The following is a 24876-nucleotide window of genomic DNA, read 5'->3' on the forward strand; positions in this document are numbered from 1 at the left end:
GTTAGATGATTTAAAAAATGGGATTTTTATAGCAAATTAATCAGCTGAGAAGGCGGCACTCTGCAAACAGAACTGACTGAAAATGAATGGGACAGAAATCAGTAACTCTGAAAGTTTTATTTGCTGTCAAATACATCCCACCTAGCCAGCCCCACACAATCCCCATCCCACCACTCCCAATTGGGATCCCACTGCTCCCAATCCCTTTCCAACCCCATCTCAACCTGGTGGTTGTGGAATTGAGTGAGTTTAGCCTGGGATTGAGTTTTTTTGAGGAGGGAACAAGCAATTTGAGGAGGGATTGAGCCTTTAGGGGTTAAAATTCAGTTGTTTTCAGTGGGATTTGAGTGGTTTTGAGGTGACAGATCCCTCTTGGCTTTTGGAGGGCAAAGAGAGGAAGAAGAGAAAAAAATTAAAGCCAAACCAAAAGGAAAAGCAGGCAGGTGTGTTCCCAGCATGGATCACAGGGAATGTGGGTCACCAGGGCTGTGCCCAGCGTGGGTCCTGCAGTGGGGGATGGAGCTGGAGCAGCGCACGAAGCTCTTCCCGCACTCGGGGAACTCACAGGGCTTCCCTCACCGGTGCCTCCGTTGGTGTCGGGTCAATGTAGAGCTGCAGGAGAAGCTCTTCCCACACTGGGGACACTCGTAAGGCCTCTCCCCAGTGTGGATGCACCGGTTCCTGACAAGGTGGGAGTTGTGCCTGAATCCCTTCCCGCAGTCGGGGCAGCAGAAGGGCCTCTCCTCTGTGTGACTCTGATAGTGCCGGAAAAGATGGAAGCGGATCCGAAACCCCTTCCCACACTCAGAACACTCATAGGGCCTCTCCCCAGAGTGGATCTTTTGGTGGACAATCAGGCTGGAATGCTGGCTGAAGCTTTTCCCACACTGCCCACACTCATAGGGCCGTTCCCCAGTGTGGGTCCTCCGGTGGCTGATCAGGTGGGAGCTCTGCCTGAAGCTTTTCCCACATTCCTCACACTCATGGGGCCTCTCCCCAGTGTGGATGAGCCGGTGCCTGAGGAGGGTGGAGTTGTGCCTGAAGCCCTGCCCGCAGTCAGGGCAGCGGAAGGGCCTCTCCTCTGTGTGCGTGCGCTGGTGCAGGAGGAGACTGGAGCTGGTCTGAAACCTCTTCCTGCACTGATCACACTCGTAGGGCCTATCCTCAGTGTGGCTCCTCCGGTGCACGATCAGGTGGGAGCTCCACCTGAAGCTCTTCCCACACTCCAAGCACTTGTGGGGCTTCTCCCCATCAGGAACCTCCTCATGGACCACCAGCTCCGAGCTCTGGCTCCATCTCCGGCCGCCTTCCCGGCCCAGGCTGGCTCTTTCCCGCTCAGATCCCCGCCATCTGCGTTTGCAGCCCCTCCTCGTGCAGCATCTCCAGGGCTTTTCCTCCCCGTTGGGTTCCTGCGCCATGGAGCCGCTCAAAACGGCCTCTGCCACGAGGTTCTGCCGCGGGGATTTGTCCTCCCTGCTCTCCATCCTCAGCTCCTGCTCTGGGGGAGGAAGGACAAGGACAGGATGGCATTTGCCTCCGGGCCACAGGCAAGGGCAAGGAGATGCCCCCAGGCTGTCCTGCAGCAGGGGCCGTGCTGGGCTGGGAGATGGAGCAGCACAGAGGGGGAAAGGGGCACTGACTTCCTCGTCCCCTGCCTCAGTATCCAGGGACATATTCCTCTCTCTCTCTGCCTCACAAGAAGTGGCAATGGGAAATCCTGGTTTGGGGAAAACAAGGGATGAGCACATTGACTTTGAAAGTCTTTCCATCCAAGTCCCTCTCTACAAGTTACCGGGCATCTGGGCTCCAGAAAAACCTCCCAAACACCAAGATTCAGCCTTGAGAAAGCCTCCCAGGAATTCCCCGGCCCTGCTCCCTCCTCTCTGCTCTTTGGGAGTTCCCCCTGTCCCAGCTGCTGGGGTCACGCTTGCATTGCGGGTCCCCCTTCTCCTCGGTGCCCGCCCTCCCCTGCCTGCTGGCAGTCCCAGCAAACCTAAAAGCTGCCCCCTCTTCGCTCTGCCCATTCAGGGGTGCCGGGGCTTTTTGGGCTCCCTTTTGGGCTCCCTTCTCCCCTCATTCTCTGCTCTGGGCTGCAGGGGCTCCAAGGAGTCCCCCCTGCCCCTCTCCAGCCTCTGGAGGCTCCCGCCAATGGCGGCGCTCCCCCCTCTCTGGGCTCCCCACTTTGGGCTCCTGGGGGACACAGGGCTCTGCTCCTCCAGGCTGACTCTGCCGCCAGCCGCCACCGCCACCCCCCAATGTCCCCCCAAGGGGCTTTTTCTGCCCTGCCTTGGAGTTCTTCATTCTCCAAACATCCCCCCAAAAAATCCCAACCCAGGCACTCCCCAGAATATTTGGGCTGAGCTCCACCTCCCTGGGCACCTCCAGACTTCCTATGTGCTTGACCCTGGGACGACCTGGAACACCTTGGACCCCCATTCCAGCCTTTCCCTGCCCCCAGCCCCACCCTTCTGCAAAACCAGACACGCCCTGAACTCCCCCTTCCTGAACATCCTGGGTGTCCCTATGCCATGTCCCACCTTTTTTGGGAAACCCTGGACTCCCCTTTCCTGGGCTCCAGGCCCCCTGGAACTCCCTTCTGCCTCTCCATGTCCCTGCCCCCCATTTCCGTGACCCTGAGCCCCTCCTGCACCCCCATTCCTGAGAACCGAGACCCCCTTTTACCTCATTGCCCAGAACTGAGACACCCCTGCACCCCCTTATCTGGCACCAACTCGACTTCCCCTGGCCCCCGCCTCTCCCAGCACCCAGCCCCACCCTTCTGCCTGACCTGGGATCCCTGGGCCCCCATTCCTGCATTTTCCAGCCCCCAGACCCTCCTTTTTTCACTCCCAGGACATCCCGGTACCCCCTTTCCTGGGCACAGGATTCCCTGCACACCCCATCCCAGCTCTCCCAGTCCCTGCACCCCCTTTCCTTGACTCTGAGCCCCTGAACCTCCTTCCCAGCTCGGCCAGCCCTTCAAGTCCCCCTTTCCTTGGCCTCTTGACCCCCCTGGATCCCCAGTCTCTCACGTTCAGCCCCCCCAGCTGCCCCGATCTCACTGTCCCCCCAGTTCTGCACTCCCTGCAGTACCTGGCAGTGGCGCTGTCGCAGCCCGGCCCTGTCACCGCGTCCTCTCAGTGCCCGTTCGGGCCCTGCCCGCCCAGCCCGACACGGTCGACTGCGGCGGACACTCCCCTGTGCCCGGGCTACAGGAGAGCGGCCGGGGCTGCCAGCCCTAAACCACAGGAGCAGCTGGCAGACGCTGCTGCAGGAAGAAAGGGCCCACTCTGGGCAGGGTAAAGCCAAGGTTTATTTCAGGGCTCAGGGCAGCTCTGACCCTCAGGGCGACCTGCTGCACACAGCACACACTCAGCCCCTGCACCAGCTTGGAAAGGGGGGCGCAAACAAGGCAAAGATACATCCAACAACCAATGGGGGAAACGGGGGGTGTGCAAACCGGGCAGATGGACATGAAGGAGCACAAATGAGGAAGCACCTTAAGGGAGGGCCCTGACCTCTGCCCAATCACTCCACGCCCCTGTGGGAAGATTCTGGAAAGAGGGGAAGGGAGGCCGAGGGATTGACAGGGGCCCAGGGAGGAGACTGGGGAATGGCTCTGCAGCCACAGGGAGGATTGACATGGGGGAGGAGGGAAGGCACTTGGGGCAAAGCATTTTCAGGAAAGAAGTGGGGCTACATCAGGGAACCATTGCAAACTGAGAACAAGGAGAATAAAACACAATACAACACGGCCCGGGGTCCCCCAGTTCTTGATTGTGGGGGACGTGGACGGGACCCCTTGCGAGCGCTGGGGCAGCGAGCGGGGCCGGATGGAGCCGCAGAGAGCAGGGATGGTGGGTGGAGCTGAGCTGGGATATTGGCATAGCCAGGGCTGGGATATTGGGATAGCCAGGACTGGGATATTGGGATAGCCAGGGCTGGGATATTGGGATAGCCAGGGCTGTGATATTGGGACAGCCAGGGCTGGGATATTGGGATAGCCAGAGCTGGGATATTGGGATAGCCAGGGTTGGGATATTGGGATACCCAGAGCTGGGATATTGGGATAGCCAGAACTGGGACATTGGGATAGGCAGGGTTGGGACATTGGGATAGCCAGGGCTGGGACATTGGGATAGCCAGGGCTGGGACATTGGGATAGCCAGAGCTGGGATGTTGGGATAGCCAGGGCTGGGATATTGGGATAGCCAGAGCTGGGATGTTGGGATAGCCAGGGCTGGGATATTGGGATAGCCAGGGCTGGGATATTGGGATAGGCAGGGCTGGGATATTGGGATAGCCAGAGCTAGGATATTGGGACAGCCAGGGTTGGGATATTGGGATAGGCAGGGCTGGGATATTGGGATAGCCAGGGCTGGGACATTGGGATAGCCAGAACTGGGATATTGGGATAGCCACGCCTGGGATATTGGGATAGCCAGAGCTGGGATATTGGGATAGCCAGAACTGGAATATTGAGATAGCCAGGGCTGGGACATTGGGATAGCCAGAACTGGGATATTGGGATAGCCAGAGGTGGGATATTGGGATAGCCAGAACTGGGATATTGGGATAGGCAGGGCTGGGATGTTGGGATAGTCAGAGCTGGGATATTGGGATAGCCAGCCCCGGCTCAAGGACAGGAACGGGCCCGTGGCCGACAGTGCCCTGGAGATGGGGCCGGTACAACCAGAGCAGGGGGGACTGGGGGGAGCCGGGGGCTGGGCTGGGATCTGTGGGAATGGAGGACTCTGAGGGGCTGGGATGGGATCGCTACGAGGGGTGGGATTTCATCTCCTTCCAGCTGGGACCCGGGAGCTTTGCAGTGTCCGACGGTGCCACCTGGATCACCTGGAGGTGCTGGGAATGCAAAGGGATCATGGTGGAGCAGATGAAGCATTATCTGGGACACAGCTGTGTGGAAGAGCTCCCAAAATCCATCAGACATGGTCGGGAGGCTCTGGAGCACAAAGGTGGGTGTGGGAAGAGGAGGGGAGTTCCTGTGGGAATGTGGGATTCAGGAATGATGGCCTTGGGAATGCAGAAATTGCCATGGAATTTCCATGGCCGGATCTCTCTCATCCCAGCCAGGTGAGAATTCCATGGATGGATCTCCCCCTAACCCACTGCCCTGGGAATTCCATGGGGAAATGATTTGAATGGATGACCAATGCAATGCCAGCAGTGCGATTGGGAAATACAAAGCTGTGTTTTGTGTCAGGTTCCTAGAGGCAACGTGTGTATTTTTGATTGTGTGGAAACTGACCATGGGACAGTTATGAAGACAAATTCTAATAAATAACTGAGGAGGTAAAGCATGGAAGAAGGCCTTTGAACCTATCCTTTGTTCGCAATTACCCTTTGTAAGTCTTCAGTTGATTTAGGATCATTTGAATTAAAGCTTTAAGGATGTTTCTCTTTGACTGGAACTTTCTGCTTGTAGCCTTAAAGAGTTTTGCAATAATAACCTTTTGAAGTATAATTTTAGAATATTGCTCGTAGTAAGGATCTTTGAAACCATAGCTTTAGAATATATAAAAAGGAAACGTGCTTATCTCGATACATTAAAAAAACAGTGAAAAGCAGCTTAAGAAAGGAAGATGAACATCTACTCAAGGATTGATGGTTTCGACCAAGAGAAGCTGGACATCACTGTAATGAGATTTGGAATTAAAAGGTGGACCCATCTGGAATCTGGACCTCACCAGCTGGGAGACTTCTTTCTTCTTTCGGAAGCCGGACCCCACCATCTGGGGATACTCCTTTCTGGGATACATCCTGAGAAAAACTAAATCATAATAGTGTATAGAATTGTGACGTAAAAATTGGGAACGGAAACTGCTGAGAAAGCTTATGAGTACCCCTATCAATGCCTGTAAGCCTCAACTATCGGTGTGCAGCTGGAGGGAAAACTTCCCCCCCTGTACCCAGCCTGTATTGCTCATACTTTACCATATGAATTAATAAATTGATTGCTGCTTGAATATTGGCCTAGTCAAGCTTCTCATTTGTAACACAATGAGCCCTCATCCCTGCTGGGATTGCATGGGACATGGATGCCAATGCTGTGCCCAGGCCGGCTCTGCTGTGCCCGTGGCAGCGCCAGGAGAGTGCCCTGTGCCTGCCCTGAGCCCAGCAGGAGCCTTTCCTTGGCTGTTGTGTGCCCTGCCCGGGGCAGGAGGGCACTGCCGGAGCGGCTTTGGTGGCCCCGGGCACCTGGCCAGGCTGCAGCCGCTGCAGGGGCTCCTGGGGAATGTTGCAGAGCAAAGCTGAAAGCAAACAACAGTTTCTGGAGGGGATTCTGCCCCTGGGCCTGTGCTGGGAGCCCAAGGGCAACAGCCCCAAGTGCTGGAGCTCAGTGTCCCTCAGCCAGGCCGTGTTCCCTGGCTCTGCCCTGTCCCCTCTCCCTGTCCCCTGTCCCTCACCTGTCCCCTGTCCCTGCCTCCTGTCCTTGCCCCTCAGCTCTCCTCTGTCCCTGTCCCCTCTCCCCTGGCTCTGTGAGGTCCGAAGTGGCAGCAGGACCTGGGGCAGCCCTGGGGGAGAACAACCCTGAGCCCCAGCTGGGCCAGTTGCCCCAGTTCCCCCAGGGGTGCCCAGGTCACACCCAGCATGGGCCCTGTGGCTCCCAGTCACTCCCAGTATGATCCCACTATGATCCCAGCATGGTCCCAGGTGTTACCATTCACCCCTAGGATGGTTCCAGCCTCTCCCAGTATGTTTCCAGTCACCCCCTCTTGCAGGTAAACCAGGACTCCTGAACAACTGACCGGTGTGACCAAGCAGAAGCTGTTTATTGTTTACATTACACACACTTTTCTGGATTCTACAAACTGCTAAGATCACACTTCTTGCTTCCTGCCTTTGTCTCGTTCCCTCGTTCTCTGCCTCCATTTCTCAGTCTCTGTGATTGGTCACCATGCAGGTGTTTCACAGTCCCCTGTTATCCAGTTCCTGCCATCCTGGTGTGCCGTTTCTCAGCTTCTTTGTGCTTATTTTAGCACAGTTTATATCTCAGTCACCTTGATGAATTCCACAGAGCCCTGAGACAATTCTGATAAGAACAGTTGCAGAGGGTATGGCTGGTGCACACTGAGGCCTGAGTTGTTCAAATACATTGCTACAATTCCCCCTTCTTGCACCAGCCAGACCCTCTTTACTGTGTTCCCTACTAAGGGGGTCACCAACTTAATTATGCATGGAATAACACAAAGCAATAAAGTAATGACTACTAATACTAACATAATTCCCTTTACAATATCTTTCAACCATCCAGTTATTGCCCACCCCTTAAAACATTCATCCAACCCTCAGTCATTCACAGTCAATCTCTTCATGTTGTCCTGTAGTTGAGTTTCCTGTGAATGGATGCAGAATGCTCAGAGAGGTTCATACAACACATTCCTTCCAACTCCTCATACCCGTGCCCATGTGCTAACAACAACAAATCTACAGCAGCTCTATTTTGCAGTGTGCCATGGCTAATACTATCTCCACCAGTGAGCATTTGATTTAGAACAGCTGAAGCTGTGTTCAGTTGTTTAGCTGTCCAGCATCCCAACTTATTCAGTGTAGTCAAAGCCTGAGCAGCCACAACACCTGGAGCAAGGAATGATGCTGAGATTTGTGCTGGAGCACCCCAAAGCTCTACATGATCATGACAATTAGATCCTAAGCCTGTGATTGCTCTTTTAGTTCTTCTGCTGTGTTCTGCTCTCCAGATAGTCTGATTTAGCATTTGTCACATGCTAGGGGCAAACATGCTTAGTTTTCCTAGGTAACAAGTTCCACCAAAGGGATTACTTGGAATTTCAGGCCAGGCTCTGTCCCCACAGATTAAAAAGACACCAAGTGGAACCTTTCTTACAGTCTCATTTGCACCAGCACTGCCAGGATAAGTCCAATGTGGCAATATTTGGCCTTGTTCTGATATAATGGAGAATTGGGATTAAGGATGACACTATTATTCTTGGAATGTGGGACTAGAACATTGCTCAAATTGGTTATTTTTGCTTCCAGAAAGTAGTTAAAAAACAAGCAGTAATTTCCAGGAGCTGATCCTAACAGGTCTGGTTCTTGGGGTTCTAGTCCGGTTTCATTCAGGGATTGTGTGTGTTATCATACCTGCTTGGAAGCCTTCGCCCTTTGGCTTAATTCCCAGCCTTTTGCATCTGTCCAATTTTGTACCACCTCTGCTGATGTTACACCAATGATTCTCCATGCTTGATCTATTTGCTTCCACGTATGGCTTTCCTCTAGCTCCTACCCACCTTGCAAAACCAGTAAAATCACTCACTGGGATACCAATTAGACCTGTGCGGAAGGGATCTCCGGGCATGGCCAAGGATAAACGAGAGGAATCCACCCCAGCAGCCTTGGCCCAAGTAAGCCACATATTCTGTCAGTGCCATCCTGGTGGGATTAATTTCCTCTGCACTACAGATGTTACCACATACTACAGCCAATAGAAAAAAATCTCCCAAAACTCCACCTCTCTAATTTAAAGCTGTTCTTCATCTTGTTCATTGGTAAAGAACCCTTCCCCTCTGAGATCAGGGACAAAATCTGAACTAACTGTGCCTCTTGCTCTTTGAGCCCTTCCTCTGTTTCTTCTTTCCTGGTTCCTTTCTTTCCAGCTTCTCTTTGTTTGTTCCCTCTGATCAGGTCTAACTCCCCAGGTCCTAGGGATAAATATTTCCTTACCACACTCAATAGCCTTGATTTTATTCTCTCTCTTTCTGCTCAAGTTTCTGGAGTTCACTACGATACCACTGAATAGCCTGCCCCAATTGCTCTTGATTTTCAAACAAGCTCAGTGCTTCTTGAGCAGCTTCAGGGGAATTTCCTGTTCTTCCTGTCACTTGGGATAACACCACCCAGGTATTGAATTCTTGGCTGTGCCAACAGCTGCACACCCCACACCTTGCAAAGCTTCCTCCCTCAAACTCACACCACCTGTGTGCTCCACACCCACTCATTCTAATCTCACCCAAGGATAACAAAAGCATTTCCAGCTCTGAGGGCAATGGATGTTTTCAGGTGTTGCTGGTTGTAGGTTCATTAGTGGTATTAGGGATCAGAGTGTCCTTTTCTAGCCAGAGATGAACCCACTTTGCTGGTATCCATCAGGGTTCTTTGTCTGTAATGCCACAAACATAACCCCTTCCTCACATCAGTAAATCTGCAGGTCCTTCCCATAACCCTGTCCTAGGATTTTTAAAATAAACTTCTGGCCGATGCTGTACCAATTCAGAATCTTGCTGCAAACCTGAGTAATGTGTTAATGCTGGTGGTTCACTGTGATTGCCTACTAACCACAGAGGATTCATAGCGTGGACGGCTTTCAGCACTCTGTCCTGTGGGCTCAGCCCATCCTGCCCCATTTTTTGTTTATCAAGCAGTCCTTTCAGGACCTGATGTGTCCTTTTGATGACAGCTGACGTGTGGAGTTCCCTGGAATGCCTGTGCTATGCTTCACTCCCCAAGGAGCTGAGAAATCCTGGGTTTGCCAGGCTGTGTATCCTGCCCCGTTGTGTGTTCTGATTTCCTGAGGCAAGCCCATAACAGCAAAGCAGCCCGGCCAGTGTGGAATGCCAAAGCCAGAGCCTTCACTTGTCACAGGAGTGGCCCAAGCCATGGCAGAAAAGGTGTCTGTGGTCACATGAATGCGTTTAAAGCAACCCAAAGAGGCGCAGATGGTCACATCAGTTTACCACAGCTGCAGGGGCCCTGAACCACTGGGGTTGGCTCCAGGACCCAATCCAGCAATCATAGCCTGGCCCTGTGGACAGCTTGTGACAATTCCCTCAGCATCCTGCAGCCATATTCCAAATTGTTTGGGTAAAACTTTCACACTTAGATGAAAAACTCGTCAGCCCTTCTGGCTTGGCCAAATTTATTGATGCTGTGAGAAGCAGAGGCCCAGAGTGTTGCCACCAATTGGCCAGCCTTCTCCTTACCTAAGGCCAGGCCTCCCTCCAATCCAGAGTAATTCCAAATATGGGTAGTGAAATAATCCTGTTTGTGAGAATTGAGACACTGGCACAGTTGCAAAAAGAGTTGCCACAACCCCTGGTCCTGGATTTCTCTGGAATTCTTCCAGCAGTGCTCGCTTCATGCGCTGGACAACACCACTACATAAAGAGAATCAGAAACAATGTTAAGGGGATCATTTGGCCACTTTTCAAACACTCTGATGAGAGCACGTAGCTCAAGAATCTGTAAGGAATCTCCTGGTGCCTCCAGGATTTCACTGAGTCATTTGCCTTTGTTCTGCCAAGTGAGGCCTGCTCTGGAAGTTTTTCCATTGGCATCAGGCAAGACATCTATTTGTTCATGCACAACAGCCCATCTTTATTCTTCACAGCTCATATTTCTATGGTTTTCTAAAGGCTTTCTGTTTAATTTTAATGGCTTAGTAGCTTACTGCCACTCAGTTCATTGGTTAGTAGTTGCTCATGCAGGTGTCAGTCAAAACCTTTCCTTCTAACGATGTTTCCATTCTTGTCTCCTGCATAGAAGATATGGGTAGAAGTCTTTCTTCTCCCAGGTGCAAATTCCTTTCTCACAGGAACTTGTCAGGCTAGCTGTTAGCTGTACTTAGCCAAAGTAGCAGGCCTGAGCCATCATTTTACAAGGATAACAAGGCTCTTCTTTTATATGGCTTTACCTGTATGCAACATTGACATATGATTCTTTCAATCTTAAAGAATCATCTTAAATTTCTGTCATGTGAACTTTGACCTTTGTAATATTTGTGTATGATAGATTTGAGTTCAACTCTGTTTTGAATCATGCCTTCATGGAATCATAGACTCATGGAATCATGAAGGCTGGGAAAGCTCTGTGAGACCATGGAGTCCCAGCAGTGCTCGATGCCCACCTTGTCCCCAGCCCAGAGCCCTGAGTGCCACCTGCAGGCCTTCCTGGGACAGCTGCAGGGATGGGCACTGCAAAGCTCCCTGGGCAGCCCCTGCCAAGGCCTGAGCAGCCTTTCCCTGGGGAAATTCCTCCAGGTGTCCACGCTGAGCCTGCCCTGGCCCAGCCTGAGGCCATTCCCTCTGCTGCTGTGCCTGTTCCTGGGAGCACAGCCCAACCCCCCCGGCTGTCCCTCCTGTCAGGGAGTTGTGGAGAGGCAGAAGGGCCCCCTGAGCCTCCTTTTCTCCAGGCTGAGCCCCTTTGCAGCTGCCTCAGCCCCTCCTGGGGCTGCAGCCAGGATGGAATCCTGGTGCTGTACAAAGAGCAGTGTGCAGACCTGCCACAGGTGCCTTTGTCAGCACATTTTAAACTTTCCTGGCTACAGAAAGGCTCTGCAGCAAGCAGACGAGTCAAGTCAGTAGGGACAGTGCCAATGTCCTTTGGCAATGCGTGTGGCCCAGCCCGGCCCGGCCCCGCGCTCGGTGCCGCGGTTGCCTGGTAACCGCGCCCGGGCCCTCAGCATCTGTGCCGGCGCCGTGGCCTCAGCGCCAGAGCTCGGCCCTGGCTGCTCGTTCGCAGCCTCGGCGCCTTCAGGCAGCTGCACTCGGCCATTGCCACGGCAATTGTTGGCACAGCATTGTCAGCCAGTGCTGTCAATTGGCGGAGAATTGCTCTCTGTGAGCGACTCCTGAACTCGCAAAGCATTGGTCTTTGCAAGGGACTCCTGAACTCGCAGAACATTGGTTTCTGCCAGGGACTCCTGAACTGACAAAGCATTGGTCTTTGCAAGGGACTCTTGAATTTCTTTTGAAGGTAAAGATTGCCTCAAGTTCTACTGTCTGTTTTTGTCCCATCTGTGCTCTGAAAGAGAATGCCAGAGGGAAATAGAGGATGGGATAATGCCAGTCTTCAGTTTGGTGGCATGTGTAATAAGTAGTAATACGTTTGTTCATTAATTAAATCAGTAGCTAAATAACTATACAATTAAAAACAATAGTTAAATAGCTAAGAAAACTTCTTGTGCAGATACATATGGTTGCTGGTTTACTATAGTGCCTTGGGAATTCCATTGTAAAGGTATGCCCTGTGAAAGGAAAGTAATGAGAAGCAGCTGTAACAACAATCCTTAAACTTGCTAGAATTGCTTAGCTTGCAGAAAAGTGTATAGTGTTCTGTATAGATATGCCTTATAAGGCATAAGTTCACTCAGTGTTCACAAAGAGGAAGACTAAGGGGGACTAAGCCTTCATCCCACGACCACCAGAAGGCCGAAAAAGACCCCCTAGCAACTGAATGAGCAAGCGCAGAAGACAGATCACGTCATCCCTAAACCCGGAGAAGAAGGCAATAAAAGGTGGACTCAGGGGATAGGAATTTTGTGAGCCAAAGTGGAGCAGAGACTCCGGGCCGCCCAGCGCTGTCCTTGCTTATTCTTGCTTGCAAAAATAATAAAGATAATTATTTGATCCTTAAATTCAGTGGACTTGTTTATCACACTGCCCAGACCCTACACTGCCCCAAATGTGCCCCAGAAATGTCTCCAGGGACCCCAAAGTGGTCCCTTTTACCCTGTGTGTGAAAATAATAAAAAAATATGTCAAAAGATCTAAAAATAGCACTAATTAGCATTAAGAAGGAGAAATAAATGGCCAATAGTGGTCAATGATTTAATGAAAGGAATTGTTTTATTTAAAACCAATGACAAATAATTTTTTGATTGCTAAAAATGTATTCAATTTTTCACATAAATATCAAAGGTAATAGAAATATACAGTAATACTAACATAAATTTTAAAACTATAATTATAATTTTATAAATTAATCAATCTTATTTATTTTAAAAATGCACACTTTTTTATGTTTTGGGATGTCAGTCCCAGGTGGGCGATGTCAGACATGGTGAGGCTGGGGTGAGGAGCAGGTTGTCCAAAATGGGTCAGCCTGCAAGGGGCTTGTTCCTCTCCATGCCCAGATCTCCTGGGGAGACATTCAGCATCAAGATCATCTGAGGAATCGTTCTTTCACCTCTTTTCTGAACTGAAAAAAAAAAAAAACACAAACGTGATTAAAACCAAACATCATGCCGTCGGTGCACTTTGAAATCTCCCTCCTTAACAGAACTCCAGACTGACTCCAAGCAGCTTCACAAGCCCTGGAGGCTTGGAGGAAAATTGAAGGAAGAGAAAGAGCTCCCCAGGGCTTTCTGTATTTTAATCAGACCCACGGTGGATTTGGGGCTGGGTCCAGGAGCCTCAGGCACTGAGAGAAGGTTGAAGAAGCTGCTCAAGGAGTCAGCAGCAAAACTCCAAGTGCCTTGGAGCATGGCTGGGCCCCAGTGAGGGCAGGGAGTGCCAAAGGCTCCCCGGGACTGCTGAGAGCAGATCCTTGAGGCCAGGAGTGCAGGCAGCCCAAGGCTCTGGGCAGGGAACTGCAATGCTGAGCAAGGCCTGTGCTGGCTGGGGGAAGCAGAAAGGCCAAGTCCTGAGCCCAGCCTGGACCAGCAGCGCCTGTCCCTCACGGGTGGCTCGGGGCTCTCTGTGGGGCAGGGGGATGTGAGGGGCAGCAAGGACAAATGCCATCAACCTGCAGCCCCTGCCAGCCTGGCCAGGGAGGCCGAGGCAGAGCCAAAGTGCAGCCCCTGCCAGGAAAGTTCCTGCTGTGGGGCCTCCAGAGGCGCTGCCCGAGCCCAGGGCACAAAGGCCTGGGTGCCTGTGGCCCTGCCAGCCCTGCCCAGCCCTCGGCCATCTGTCCTGCAGGCTGTGCCCCCTGTGCGTGCTGCTCCTGTGCCCTGGCCGGCTGCACTCGCCCCTCTCGCTGTGCCCCAGCATTTCTCACCCAGCGTTTCTGTGCCCTCCCTGGGCTCCCTGCACCCAGCGCTGCCGGCTCCTGGCACACAGAGCCGGCCATGGCCCAGCCTCACGCTGCCACACCTCCAGCACCACAATTCCACCCTGGCAGGGACTTTGCTTTCTCCTCAGCTCCAGGCTGAACCTTCCAAGCTGCACTTTGGGGATGTTTCCTGCAATTCCCACTCCCAAGGAAAGATCTGTCTCCTGCGGTTCATGAACAGAGAAGGGCTGGTGGGAGAAGTGCTGGTCAGAGGCTGTTTAGGGCACAGTGAACCGTGAAAATATTGAGTTTTAAAATATTCCATGAAAGGAGGAGGGGCATCAATAAATCTTCTACACTGGACTTTTAAGGGCAGACTTTGGCCTATTGAGGATGCAGATTTGGGGAGTACTAAATCATGTACTGATTCTTTTAAGAGAAACAGCCCTTAAAAACAAAGGGTTCCAGGAAGGATGGACACACTTCAGTAAAGAAACCTTGATGGAGCAAGAGTAGGCTGTTCCTTTTTGCAGAAAGATGACCCAGAGGAAGAAATGACTGGCTTGGCTGGGCATGGAGCTTTTGCATGAATTTAGGGGTTAAAAAGAGGGTGCATCACCTTTGGACATAGAGGCAGGTAAATCAAGAAATTTTTAAGGATGTTGTTAGGTTCTGCAGATAGAAAATTAGAGAGGTGAAAGCTCAGTTACGACTTAACTTGGATACTTCTGTGAAGGATAATAAAAATGTTTTTATAAGTACATTAATGGAAAAAAGAGGGCTAAGGACAATCTGCTTTTCTTATTGTGGGGGATATGGTTAAAAAAGATGAGGAAAAGGGTGAGGTACTTCACCCCTTCTTTGCCTCAGTTTTCAACAATAAGACAGGCCATCCTCAGGACAAGTGTTCTCCTGAGCTGGTAGATGGGCACAGGGAGCAGAACAGCCCCTGGAATCCAGGAGGAAGCAGCTGGGGACCTGCTGAGCCACGCAGGTGCTCACAGGTGTCTCTGGGAGCAGATGGGTTCCATCGTAGGGGGATGAGAGAGCTGGTGGATGATCTCCCCAAGTTGCTCTCCATCATTTACCATCAGTCCTGGATCAGCAGGGAGGTCCCAGAGGAGTGGAGGTGCCAATGTGAGCCCATCCCCAAGAAGAGCTGGAAGGAGGATCTGGGGAGCTCCAGGCCTGTCAGCCTGATTTGGGTGCCTGGCAAGGTTATGGAGCAGATCACCGTGAGTGCCATCACAGGGCACCCATAGGATGGCCGAGGCATCAGAGCCAGCCAGCATGGATTTCAGTATGTGCATTGTTGGTCTGGCTGAGGGGATTGAGTCCAGCATCAGCAAATTTGCAGATAACACCAAGCTGGGTGTGAGTGTGGATGTGCTGGAGGAGAGGAGGGCTCTGCACAGGGCCCTGGACAGGCTGGATCCAGGGCCCAAATCCAACAAGGTGAGGTTAAACAAGACCAAGTGCCGGGTCCTGCACTCTGGCCACAACATCCCCTGCAGCAATACAGGCTGGGGACAGAGTGGCTGGACAGCAGCCAGGCAGAAAAGGACTTGAGGGATCAGCACCTGCTCTGCTGCTCCTTCCCGTCTCCCCCAGGGCCCTTGCAGAGCCCCAGCCATGCTGTTTGCCCCCATCCTGCCCACAGCCAGCCTGGGGCTGCTCACCCTGGGGCTTTTCTGTGCTGGGCATTGGCCTGGCCGTGTGCTTGAGAGAGCCTGGGTAAGGAGCCTGGAGCCCCCAGGGCCTGGCCTGAGGCGTCAGCGCTGCCCCAGCAGTGCCCATGGCCTGTCCCTGCTGCAGCCCCGGCACTGCCACCCCCAGGACTGTGCCCGGCCCCGAGAGCACTCAGGCCCTGCAGCAACACCAGGGCCACCAGGGCAGCGGGGCAGGGCCACGGCAGCAGCACTGGCAACACCAAGTGCTGCTGCTGCTGCTGGGCACAGCTGCTGGGCCAGCACTGATCTGCCCCAGCTCTGCACACAGACATTGCTGCTGCAGCTCCAGAGAAGGCAACAAAAGGGCATCCCTGAAGAAAACTCTGCTGGGAGATTCTTAATTCATCTAAAGCCACTGAGTGCACAGCTCCTCATTGTCACAGTCTGCGGCCACGGTGAATGTGGAGAGAAACAAAGTCAGAAATGGCAGAAACAATCGTCTAGCTTTAGGAAGAATATTAAAAAAAAAAAAGACAGGGAAATCAAAGAACCAAACCAAAAGAGCTATAAGTGATGACTTTTATTACAAGTGATTTGCAGAAATTGGCAATCAGTTTAATGCTTCCTAAGATGTCCAGTCATCAGTCTCCACACTGCAGCCTTGAGCTCCTGGTTCCTCAGGCTGTAGATGAGGGGATTCAGGGCTGGAGGCACCAGCAAATACAGAACTGACACCAACAGATCCAGGGATGGGGCGGAAATGGAGGAGGGTTTCAGGCAGGCAAATACCGCAGTACTGAGAAATGCATTTCTCCTGCATTTTTCCTTTACAGATTCTTTCAGTCATCTCCTGATTTGGGTGCCACACAGTTTTTTCTGGTGCTTTTCATGAATTGATTGTACTCTTGATTTAGATGGAGATTTTAGAATTGATTTCAGATGTAGAAGAATCTGAACAGAGCACAGAAACAAACTCCCTCTGTCAGCCCATTTTCATCTTCTAGATCACTTTCAAGATGTCCTTGGGGGTGTTGGAATGATGATCACACAGCTCTCCACTTCTGGCTGCAGGCTCTGCAGATTCTTTCTCTGCATTCAGTCAGGCTTGCATTCCCCAGGAGTTCTTGGTAGCCTGTCATGTTTTCTTAGGGTAGAACAGTAACAATGAAAACCTTACCAATGGCACAACTGCCCAGCCCACAAGGAAATAAAAAGAACAAGCTGCCAAATTCTTCAAATATTTGTCCTGCTTTGCTGCAAGTGTGCTGCACACACAGTGTGGAAAGCCAAGAGAAGCTGCAGTTGGTGGCACATCTTGTGATAGAAGCTGCACCTCATTCTTCAGGAAAGGTTCTTGGAAAAAACATACAGGACTGAGGAGAAGTTTCTGGAAAAACTGAAAGAGCTTTTAAGAAATTAAATGAAAATTGAAACAATTCAAGACGTTTTTCTCGATTTATTTTTATGCTCCCCTTTTCCATCTTGCACTAGTTGTCCATCCCATTAATTCCAACCAGATCTCACTTCTAAGATCCATGAGTTGGCAAGTTTTAGACATTTTAAGATACCATGACCTACACACAGTTTGGCTTCCCCTGTTTTTCTTGGAAAGCAATGTTGGAGAGGTAAGTGCAGTGCTTGGGTCAGGTACAAATTCTGCATTCAGGGATTGCGCTCTGAGAGTGTTTGACCCTCAGCAGGGACAATGCACAGCAGGGACCGAGGGGATTCCTGAGCCACTGTGCAGGAGTCCAGACTCTGGCTCTTGGCTGAACTCGGCAAAGTTCCCGTGTTTGCAGAGGCTCAGGGGCTGCCCACGGGGAACGTGGGGCTCGGGGCGGGGGCGAGCGGGCAACGGACAAACGGACACGGGGACAAACGGCCCCGGAGCTTCAGTTGCAGCAGCGGCGGCAGCAGCAGCGGCAGCAGCAGCGGCAGCAGCAGCGGCAGCAGCAGCGGCAGCAGCGGCAGCAGCAGCAGAAGAGACAGCGAGACAAGAAACTTCAGATTGCCTTCTCCTCTCCCTCTCCCGCTGTCCCGTACCTCTCCCGCTCTCCCTTTCCCGGTCTCCCCTCCTCTCCCCGCCTCCCTCTCCCCGTGCCCGGCCGGGCCATGCCCCCGGCCCGCCCCCGGCCCCGGGCGGGGCTGCCCCGTGTCCGCCCCCGGCCGTCCCGCCGCCGCCTGGCCTCAGCCCGGCTCTGGCCGTGCTGGCGGTGGCGCTGCTGGGCGGGGATCAGTGCCTGGGGCTGGGGTGGCATCGCCGGCTTTTGGCTCCGCCTGGCCCGAGCCCGAGCCCGAGCCCGGCCCCGACCCCGGCCCCGGCCCCGGCCCCGCCCCGGCCCCGGCCCCGGCCCCGGCCCCGACCCCGGCCCCGGCCCCGGCTCCTCCCGGGGCCCGCGGAGGACACACGCGGCCCCGCCGCTCCCGCCGCCTCCGCTGCGGCTTGCCCGGCTCGAGCTCCGCCGCTCGGCAGCGCGGCCCCCGGCCCCGCGGCTTCCGGGTCGCGTTGCAAAGAGCGAACGCCGGGGGATGGCCGGGCCGGGGCGGGTGAGGGGCGCTCGGGGGCCGTTGCTGGCCCCGGGCCGAGCGCTGAGAGCCGCGTCCCGCCCGCAGGGAAGGCACAGCAGCGCCTGAAGGAGCGGTACCGGCTGGGCTCACTGCTGGGCCGGGGCGGATTCGGCAGCGTCTTCGCAGCAACGCGGCTCTCGGACGGCGCCCCGGTGAGCGGCGGGGCCGGCGGCGGGCTCAGGAGGAGGGGGTGGAGGAGGAGGAGCAGGGCGGAGGAGGCGGGAGGAGGATGGCACTGGGCAGGGTGGACAGCGAGCTGAGCCCTGTTCTGCACTTGCCTTGCAGGTGGCCATCAAGAGGGTGCCACGGTACTGCGTCCAGCGCTGGGGTGAGCTGGTGAGTGAGTGAGGTGCTGTGCTGGGCAGGGATGAGCTGAGGCCCTCCCTCGAGGGAGAGTGGGTGTGGGGCCAGAGCAGGGTGCAGAGCATCCTGGGCTGGCTGAGGGCTTCCTGACCCCCGGCACGGCATCAGGCCCACTGACAGCATCGTGCTCCTCCCGCAGCCCGACGGCACCAGCGCTCCCCTGGAGATTGTCCTGCTGGACAAGGTGTCCAGTGGCTTCTCCGGTGTGGTCCAACTGCTGGAGTGGGTTGAGCTCCCCAACGACATCTTGATGGTGCTGGAGCGCCCGGAGCACTGTCAGGACCTGCACCATTTCATTCGGGCACGGGGCTTCCTGTCCGAGGGGGTGGCGCGGCAGCTGTTCCGGCAGGTGCTGGAGGCCGTGCGGCACTGCACCAGCTGCGGGGTCCTGCACAGGGATATCAAGCCAGCGAACATCCTCGTTGACCTGGCCACCGGGCAAGCCAAACTGATTGATTTCGGCTGTGGCACCTACCTGCAAGAGACAGCCTACATTCGCTTTGCAGGTGAGTCTACACAGGGGTGTGCTCCTGGTTCTGGTATCTCATGGCCCAGCATCTCAGGGCCCAAGCTGGGTGTGGCAGCGGGGATTCTCCCTTTTGCTGCCCTTCATGGCCCTGAGATTTCAGCTGAGTTGGGTTTGAGCAGGGCTGGGTGGGGAGCCAGCTTCCAGTCCTGCTGGCAGCCTTTGCCCACCACTCTGCCCAGGATTGGGGCTGGGGCAGCCAGCCCAACAAAAACACCCGTAGGTGAGGGTAGCAGAGGTGGGGGGGCCTGGAACCTGTGCCCCAGCCAGTTTGGTGTGCAGGTGAGAAGGGCTTGGGCTCCTCCACTCACCTGGTTTGTTCTGGGTTTGTTTTTTGGGGCAATGTAGGCAGGGAGGATGAAGGCATGGTTTTGCCTCAGCACTAAGTGTGTTTCTGTCATGGTTGGGCCTTGCCAGGGCTTCTGCTGCCCTCTTCCAACACCGATGGCTTCTTTTCCAACCCCATGTGTTGGAAAGATGGGCAGTGGGTCAACCTGCGTACCACTGGGGCAGCCCCTGCACGCCCAGGGATGCTGGGGCCAGCCTCTGGGAGCAGCAGCATCCCCCTGATGAGCTCCATCTGTATTCCATAGGAACACCATCATACAGTCCCCCGGAATGGACCCATTTTGGCTGGTACTATGGCAAGCCAGCTACCATCTGGTCCCTGGGTATCGTGCTGCACCAGATGGTCTGCGGGGAGCACCCTTTCAGGAGGGACCAGAACATCAGCTGGGACCATCAGCTCTCGCTGCCACAACGGCTCTCTCCAGGTGGATCCTCATCTCTGGGCATGGGTGCAATACCAGTGCTGGGAGACAGCAGCGGGCTCGGGAGCATCCCGCTCTGGCAGCTGCTGAGGAGGTGGCACATGTCCTGCTCTCCTGCTCGCCTCCAAAACAGGGAACTGATGGGAAAGTTTAGGCCCAGCTCTGAGCACATCCAGCATGGAGTGGGCAGGGAATGGTTGGGCAAAGCCAACAGGAGCCTTCTCCAACTGACCAGTGGTTTCTGGTTTCTCTGCCCAGAATGCCAAGATCTGATCAGGCGGTGTTTATCCATGCTGGACTGGGACAGACCCTCATTAGAAGAGGTGTTCTGTCATCCTTGGATGCAGGATATTGATCTGCCCTAGAAGAAGGGAGAGAGCCACAGGCACACTGTGCTGCAGGGCCCCGGTAAGTTACAGCTGCACTCATGCCTTGGCCATCAGAAGCAAAGGAACCCCAGACTTTTTTGTCCTGCCTGTGTCACTGGCCAGGGCTCATCAGATGGGAGCACACAGCCCTTGTGCTGGAGCTGAGCTGCTCTGCCCAGCACTGGTGGCCACCATCCAAGCTGGTTTTGCTTGTCCTGGTTCCCTGACAGCTGGGGCCCTGGACAGAACCCTGACAGCCTGGTCGGAGCCCAGGGAAGTAGAAGGAGCCCCCAGGGAAGCTGTACCAGGTGGGGCTGCTGCTGCAGGAGACAGCGAGGATCACATCAAGGATGACAGCCTCTTCCTGGACCTGGCCACTGGTAAGCTTAAGATGATGGACTTCAATTCTGGCACCTTCTTCAAAGCCTGGCTGCACAGCAAATTTACAGATGAGTCCACATGCAGGGGGATGCTCCCAGATTTGGGCATTGCACAGCCTGGCCTCAACCCAAAAGTTCCCACCCCACTCATTGCTGGGATGGATGCAACTAATTCTTCAGTCAGCTGCCCAGCTGCTTTTGGCAGGGCTGGGGGCATGGGCTGGGGTGGGTACGAAATGGGAGTGGGCTCCTGGCCCTGCCAACAGCCCCCAGCACCCACCGTGCCCCAGGCTGGGGATGGGGCTGGGGCAGCCAGCCCAACACAAACAAACCCCTGTGGTGGGAGCAGAGGTGGGACTCCAGAACCTGTGCAGGGGCTGCTTTGCTGTGCAGGCAAGGAAGGGCTTGGGCTGCTCCACTGCCCTTGTTTGCTTGGGGATCATGGTTATTGTGGGGAACAGTGCAGGGGGAAGGGAGGAAGCCTGGGCTTTGCTCACACATGGCTGGGTTTTTCCCTGGCATGCCTTGGGCCTTCCTCAATCCCCTCACAGAGATATGATTTTTACCTTTGTTCTTTTTTTCCCTTTTTGTCTGTAATCTATTTTCAACAATTTGTTGTTTGTTTTTCTAGAGGAAGCATTCTGGTTGGTCCAGTCTGGATCGGGAAGTTCTTGAGAGCAGCTGCGGCGTGGATGGGCCGTGCCCTTGGAGCAGGCTGAGGACATCGTTTGGGACCAGCTTTTTTTCCAGCCATGGATGGCATGAGGTGGGTCCCCGTCTGCTTGGCAGGGTGGGCTCAGAGCTTTTGGGAGATGGCAGCGAGCACAGGAGCATCCTGCTCTGGGCATCTGCTGAGCAGGTGGATGTGCCAAGGCTGGCTGCAGGCTGGGCACATGTCCTGCCCTCCTGCCCTGCTCCCAAAGGCAGCACTGATGGGCAGCTCTGGGCACAGCTCTGGGCACAGCCAGCATGGCCTGGGCACCATGGGCAGCTGGGACAAGGGGACAGGAGCCCTCAGCTGACGGGCAGTTTCTGCTTTCTCTCCTTGCAGCCGGGCTCTGCGGATGCTGAGGCTGCTCTGGGCTCTGCCAGGGCTCTGCTGGAGCTCAGCACGGGGCCGGAATCAGCCAAAGAAGAAATGGTGTCACCTGCAGCACAGACTTGCTTGAGCATTTTGGCAACACAGCTCAAGTTTGCAGAGTGTACACCTCCAAGGGAAAACATGACACCTCCCAAAAATTAAACTTGTTCAATACCTTCTGAAATCAAATCAATCTGGGATGACTCCAAATGACATTTTTCAGCTTGCTCAAGCTGTAGCTCAGCCCTTCTCTGAACAGTTCTCTCCCCCACCTGCCTTTTACTTCTCAACTGCTCCCTTTTTTTCCCCCCAGTGAATTCCCAGCCCATTGCTGTCTCCATCACTCTGTTGCCTATCTTGATGCCCCTGACCACAAGGAAGGCCGAGCCCCAGGTTTAGGGACTCATGCTGTCACTGGCTGAGGAGCAGCAATGTTTCAGAGGTCCAGTGGCATTTTAGTGTCATTCAGAGCCACTCTCCAGCCCTCAGCTCTCCTCACTGCTGAGTTCCCACTCCCTTCATCCTTGCAGCAGGATGAGCTCTGTGAATCCCCTTGAGCCTCCCCACTCTTCCCAGCCAATGCACCCACCTCAGTGAGGCTGAAGCTGAAGCTTCTCTGTGTCCTCTGGCACACCAGTCCAGTCCCCTGTGTGGGGAGCCCCAGCCCCAGAGCACAGCACACAGCAGTGCAGTCCGGGCTGGAGCAGCTGCCCTGCAGCCCTGGCTTGGCTGTTTGTGGCAGCTGAATGCTCCCTGTTTCCAGCTGTCCCTGCAGGATGGCCCCAGGGCAGAGCCCAGCCGGGCTCCCACTGCAGCCCCTGGAGCTTGGGGCAGACAGTGCTCCCAGAGCTGAGGTTCATGGGGAGCACCCGGAGCTGTGCCTCGCACTCAGTGCTGGCAAGTGGTGTGTTCTCATCTCCTGCAGCCTGAGGGGAAAACAACCTGTGCTGCCAGGCCAGCACTGCCCCTCTGGGCAGGGAGAAGGCTGAAAGGCTTTCCCATTCCAGAGGATCCTGCACTGAGCCTTGGCAGGGCCTGGCAGGGCTGGAGCCGGGTCTGGCCTGCTGTCCGGGACTCGCTGCCCACCAACCACCCCCACCCACCACGCTCCGTCCTCTAGAGACAGAAGGGTCTGTGTGTGCCAGGGGCTCTTGGATGTCTCTGTATCCATGGACAGAAGGGTCTGTGTGTGCCAAGGCTCTTGGATGTCTCTGTATCCAGGGACAGAAGGGTCTGTGTGTGCCAGGGGCTCTTGGATATCTCTGTATCCATGGAGAGAAAGGTCTGTGTGTGCCAGGGGCTCTTGGATGTCTCTGTATCCAGGGACAGAAGGGTCTGTGTGTGTGCCAGGGGCTCTTGGATGTCTCTGTATCCATGGGCAGAAGGGTCTGTGTGTGCCAGGGGCTCTTGGATGTCTCTGTATCCATGGGCAGAAGGGTCTGTGTGTGCCAGGGGCTCTTGGATGTCTCTGTATCCATGGGCAGAAGGGTCTGTATGTGCCAGGGGCTCTTGGATGTCTCTGTATCCAGGGACAGAAGACTCTGTTTGTGCCAGGGTTTCCATAACGTCTCTGTACCCATGGGTATGGGATGAACACGGACAGTGAAAGTGTCAATCACGTTGCTTGCACACTCCTTCCTTTGTACACAAGACAAATCCATGCACACCCCCACATATTGGTATATTAATAGGATAGGGATGGATAGAGATTTCCCACAGAGCTCTAACTTTGGCATAACTCGCCATTTAACTGGTGGCCAGGAGATTTTTTTCCCAGCTCTGTGTGAGAAGGTGTCCAAGAGCTGAAGGAGCAGCATTCAGAAGCAGTTTCAGGATTTCTAGGTAGGAAGTGGAGCTCACAACCATCCATATAACTCACCATATTCATTGGGATGGGCTGCTGCTTCTCTAGGAATATGGCCCAATGCAGACATGAGACTTGGAAAAATCCCAGCTCTCTGTGGGTTTGTGCAAAAGGGGGAGCAGCACAAACACTTTGTGCCTGCCTGGGGGCACAAGGTCCAAGGAGCTTTGGTGGCAGAGGGTGACCTGGGCTGGTGGCAGGTGAAGTTCCATTCCATGACATCTCAGAGTGGCACAGGACAAAGGTCCAAGTACCCCCAACCCCACTGATGAAGTCCTTGGAGTGCTGCATATCCTCTAGGAAAAGCTGCTGTCACACAATCCATTGGGATTTATAACTTTCATTTCCAACACTTTAAATCCAAATTCCAAACTGCAATATTTTTACACTCAAGACACAGTCATACACAATCCATCTTTCAATTTCTTATTGATTTAACCACAATTTAAAATAACTTAATATTGCAAACAAAACCCAGAATCTTTTAAAAAAATGATGTTGATGTCAGTAAGATAGATCCATGCCAAAGTAACTGAGTTCTCTTTTTAAAAATACCAGTTACCTCTTAATCCAAAGTTAGAGAAGATTTTCACTGCACGTTTGTTTTTTGTTTTTATATTTCATATTTTTTTCTTTTTTCCTTTTTTTTGACAGAAAAATCACCCTAAAAAGGAATGTACAGCAAAAAGAGTAACATTTCTGATAAACAATGAAAATGTAGGCTCCTCCTCTGTTTACTTTTCTCTGGATACCCTGAAGAAAAAAATCTAGCAGATATGAGCAGAGGTGTGAAGTGTTTCATTTGGACTGTGCTGGAGTTCAGCACTGCTGACATCCTGATCCAGTCAAGAGCTGCAGAATTCTTTTGCACATTTTGAACTCTGTGTTTGCAGGCACAGCACCGGCAGTGCTGATGCAGCAATGCACATGAATAACTCTGTTATTCCCTCTCAGAATTCAGGCTCTGCCCCAGCACGAGGTGCTGCAGCCCTTTGCTCCTGGTTCCCATGTGGAGCAGCTCCATTCCTGCTGGCTGAGCTGCTCAGGCAGAGCCCGGCAGCTCCTGGCCCTGCAGGGCTGAGGCTTTTCCCCACTGCTGGGCACAGACTGATGGAGCAGCACTGCTGAACATGGGGGCACACAGAGGGACCCGGAGCAGCTGCCTTTGGCCACCTGAGGCTCCAAGGCCCAAACTCTGAGCAGCCAGGGCTGGCAGAGACTCGCAGGCTCCCTGGTGGCTGTGCTGCCCCACTTGTGCCCGGCCCAGCTTTGCTTGGGGCAGAGGGAGAACAAGGGGCAGCTCCCTCCCAGCCCAGCCCAGGGACCCCTCCAGCCCCGGGGCTTGGGGCACTGTCAGCACCTGCTGCTCCAGCCACCACTCCTGCTGGCCCTGACAGCAACACCCAAACTGGGGCTGATCCCGAGGGAGCAGCAGCGGGGCCTGGATCTGATCCCTGACTCTGGGCCAGGGCTGGACAAATGACCCCACAGCAGCAGCAGCAGCAGCAGCAGCACATGGAGCTGACTTTCAGCACAGCCC

The 24876-nt window shown here is 54.0% G+C and overlaps 1 protein-coding gene across 1 annotated transcript in view; it reads right to left on the minus strand.

The window, feature by feature from the left end:
- Positions 1-575: 575 nt before the first annotated feature.
- LOC135305571 (zinc finger protein 850-like) overlaps positions 576-24876 on the minus strand; it is a 296716-nt gene continuing 272415 nt past the window's right edge. The window contains 1 exon segment of the mRNA XM_064429306.1: positions 576-1290. Within this exon segment, the coding sequence (XP_064285376.1) occupies positions 576-1290 (715 nt within the window).

This window comes from Passer domesticus, chromosome 8, assembly GCF_036417665.1.
Source record: "Passer domesticus isolate bPasDom1 chromosome 8, bPasDom1.hap1, whole genome shotgun sequence".
Taxonomy (NCBI): domain Eukaryota; kingdom Metazoa; phylum Chordata; class Aves; order Passeriformes; family Passeridae; genus Passer; species Passer domesticus.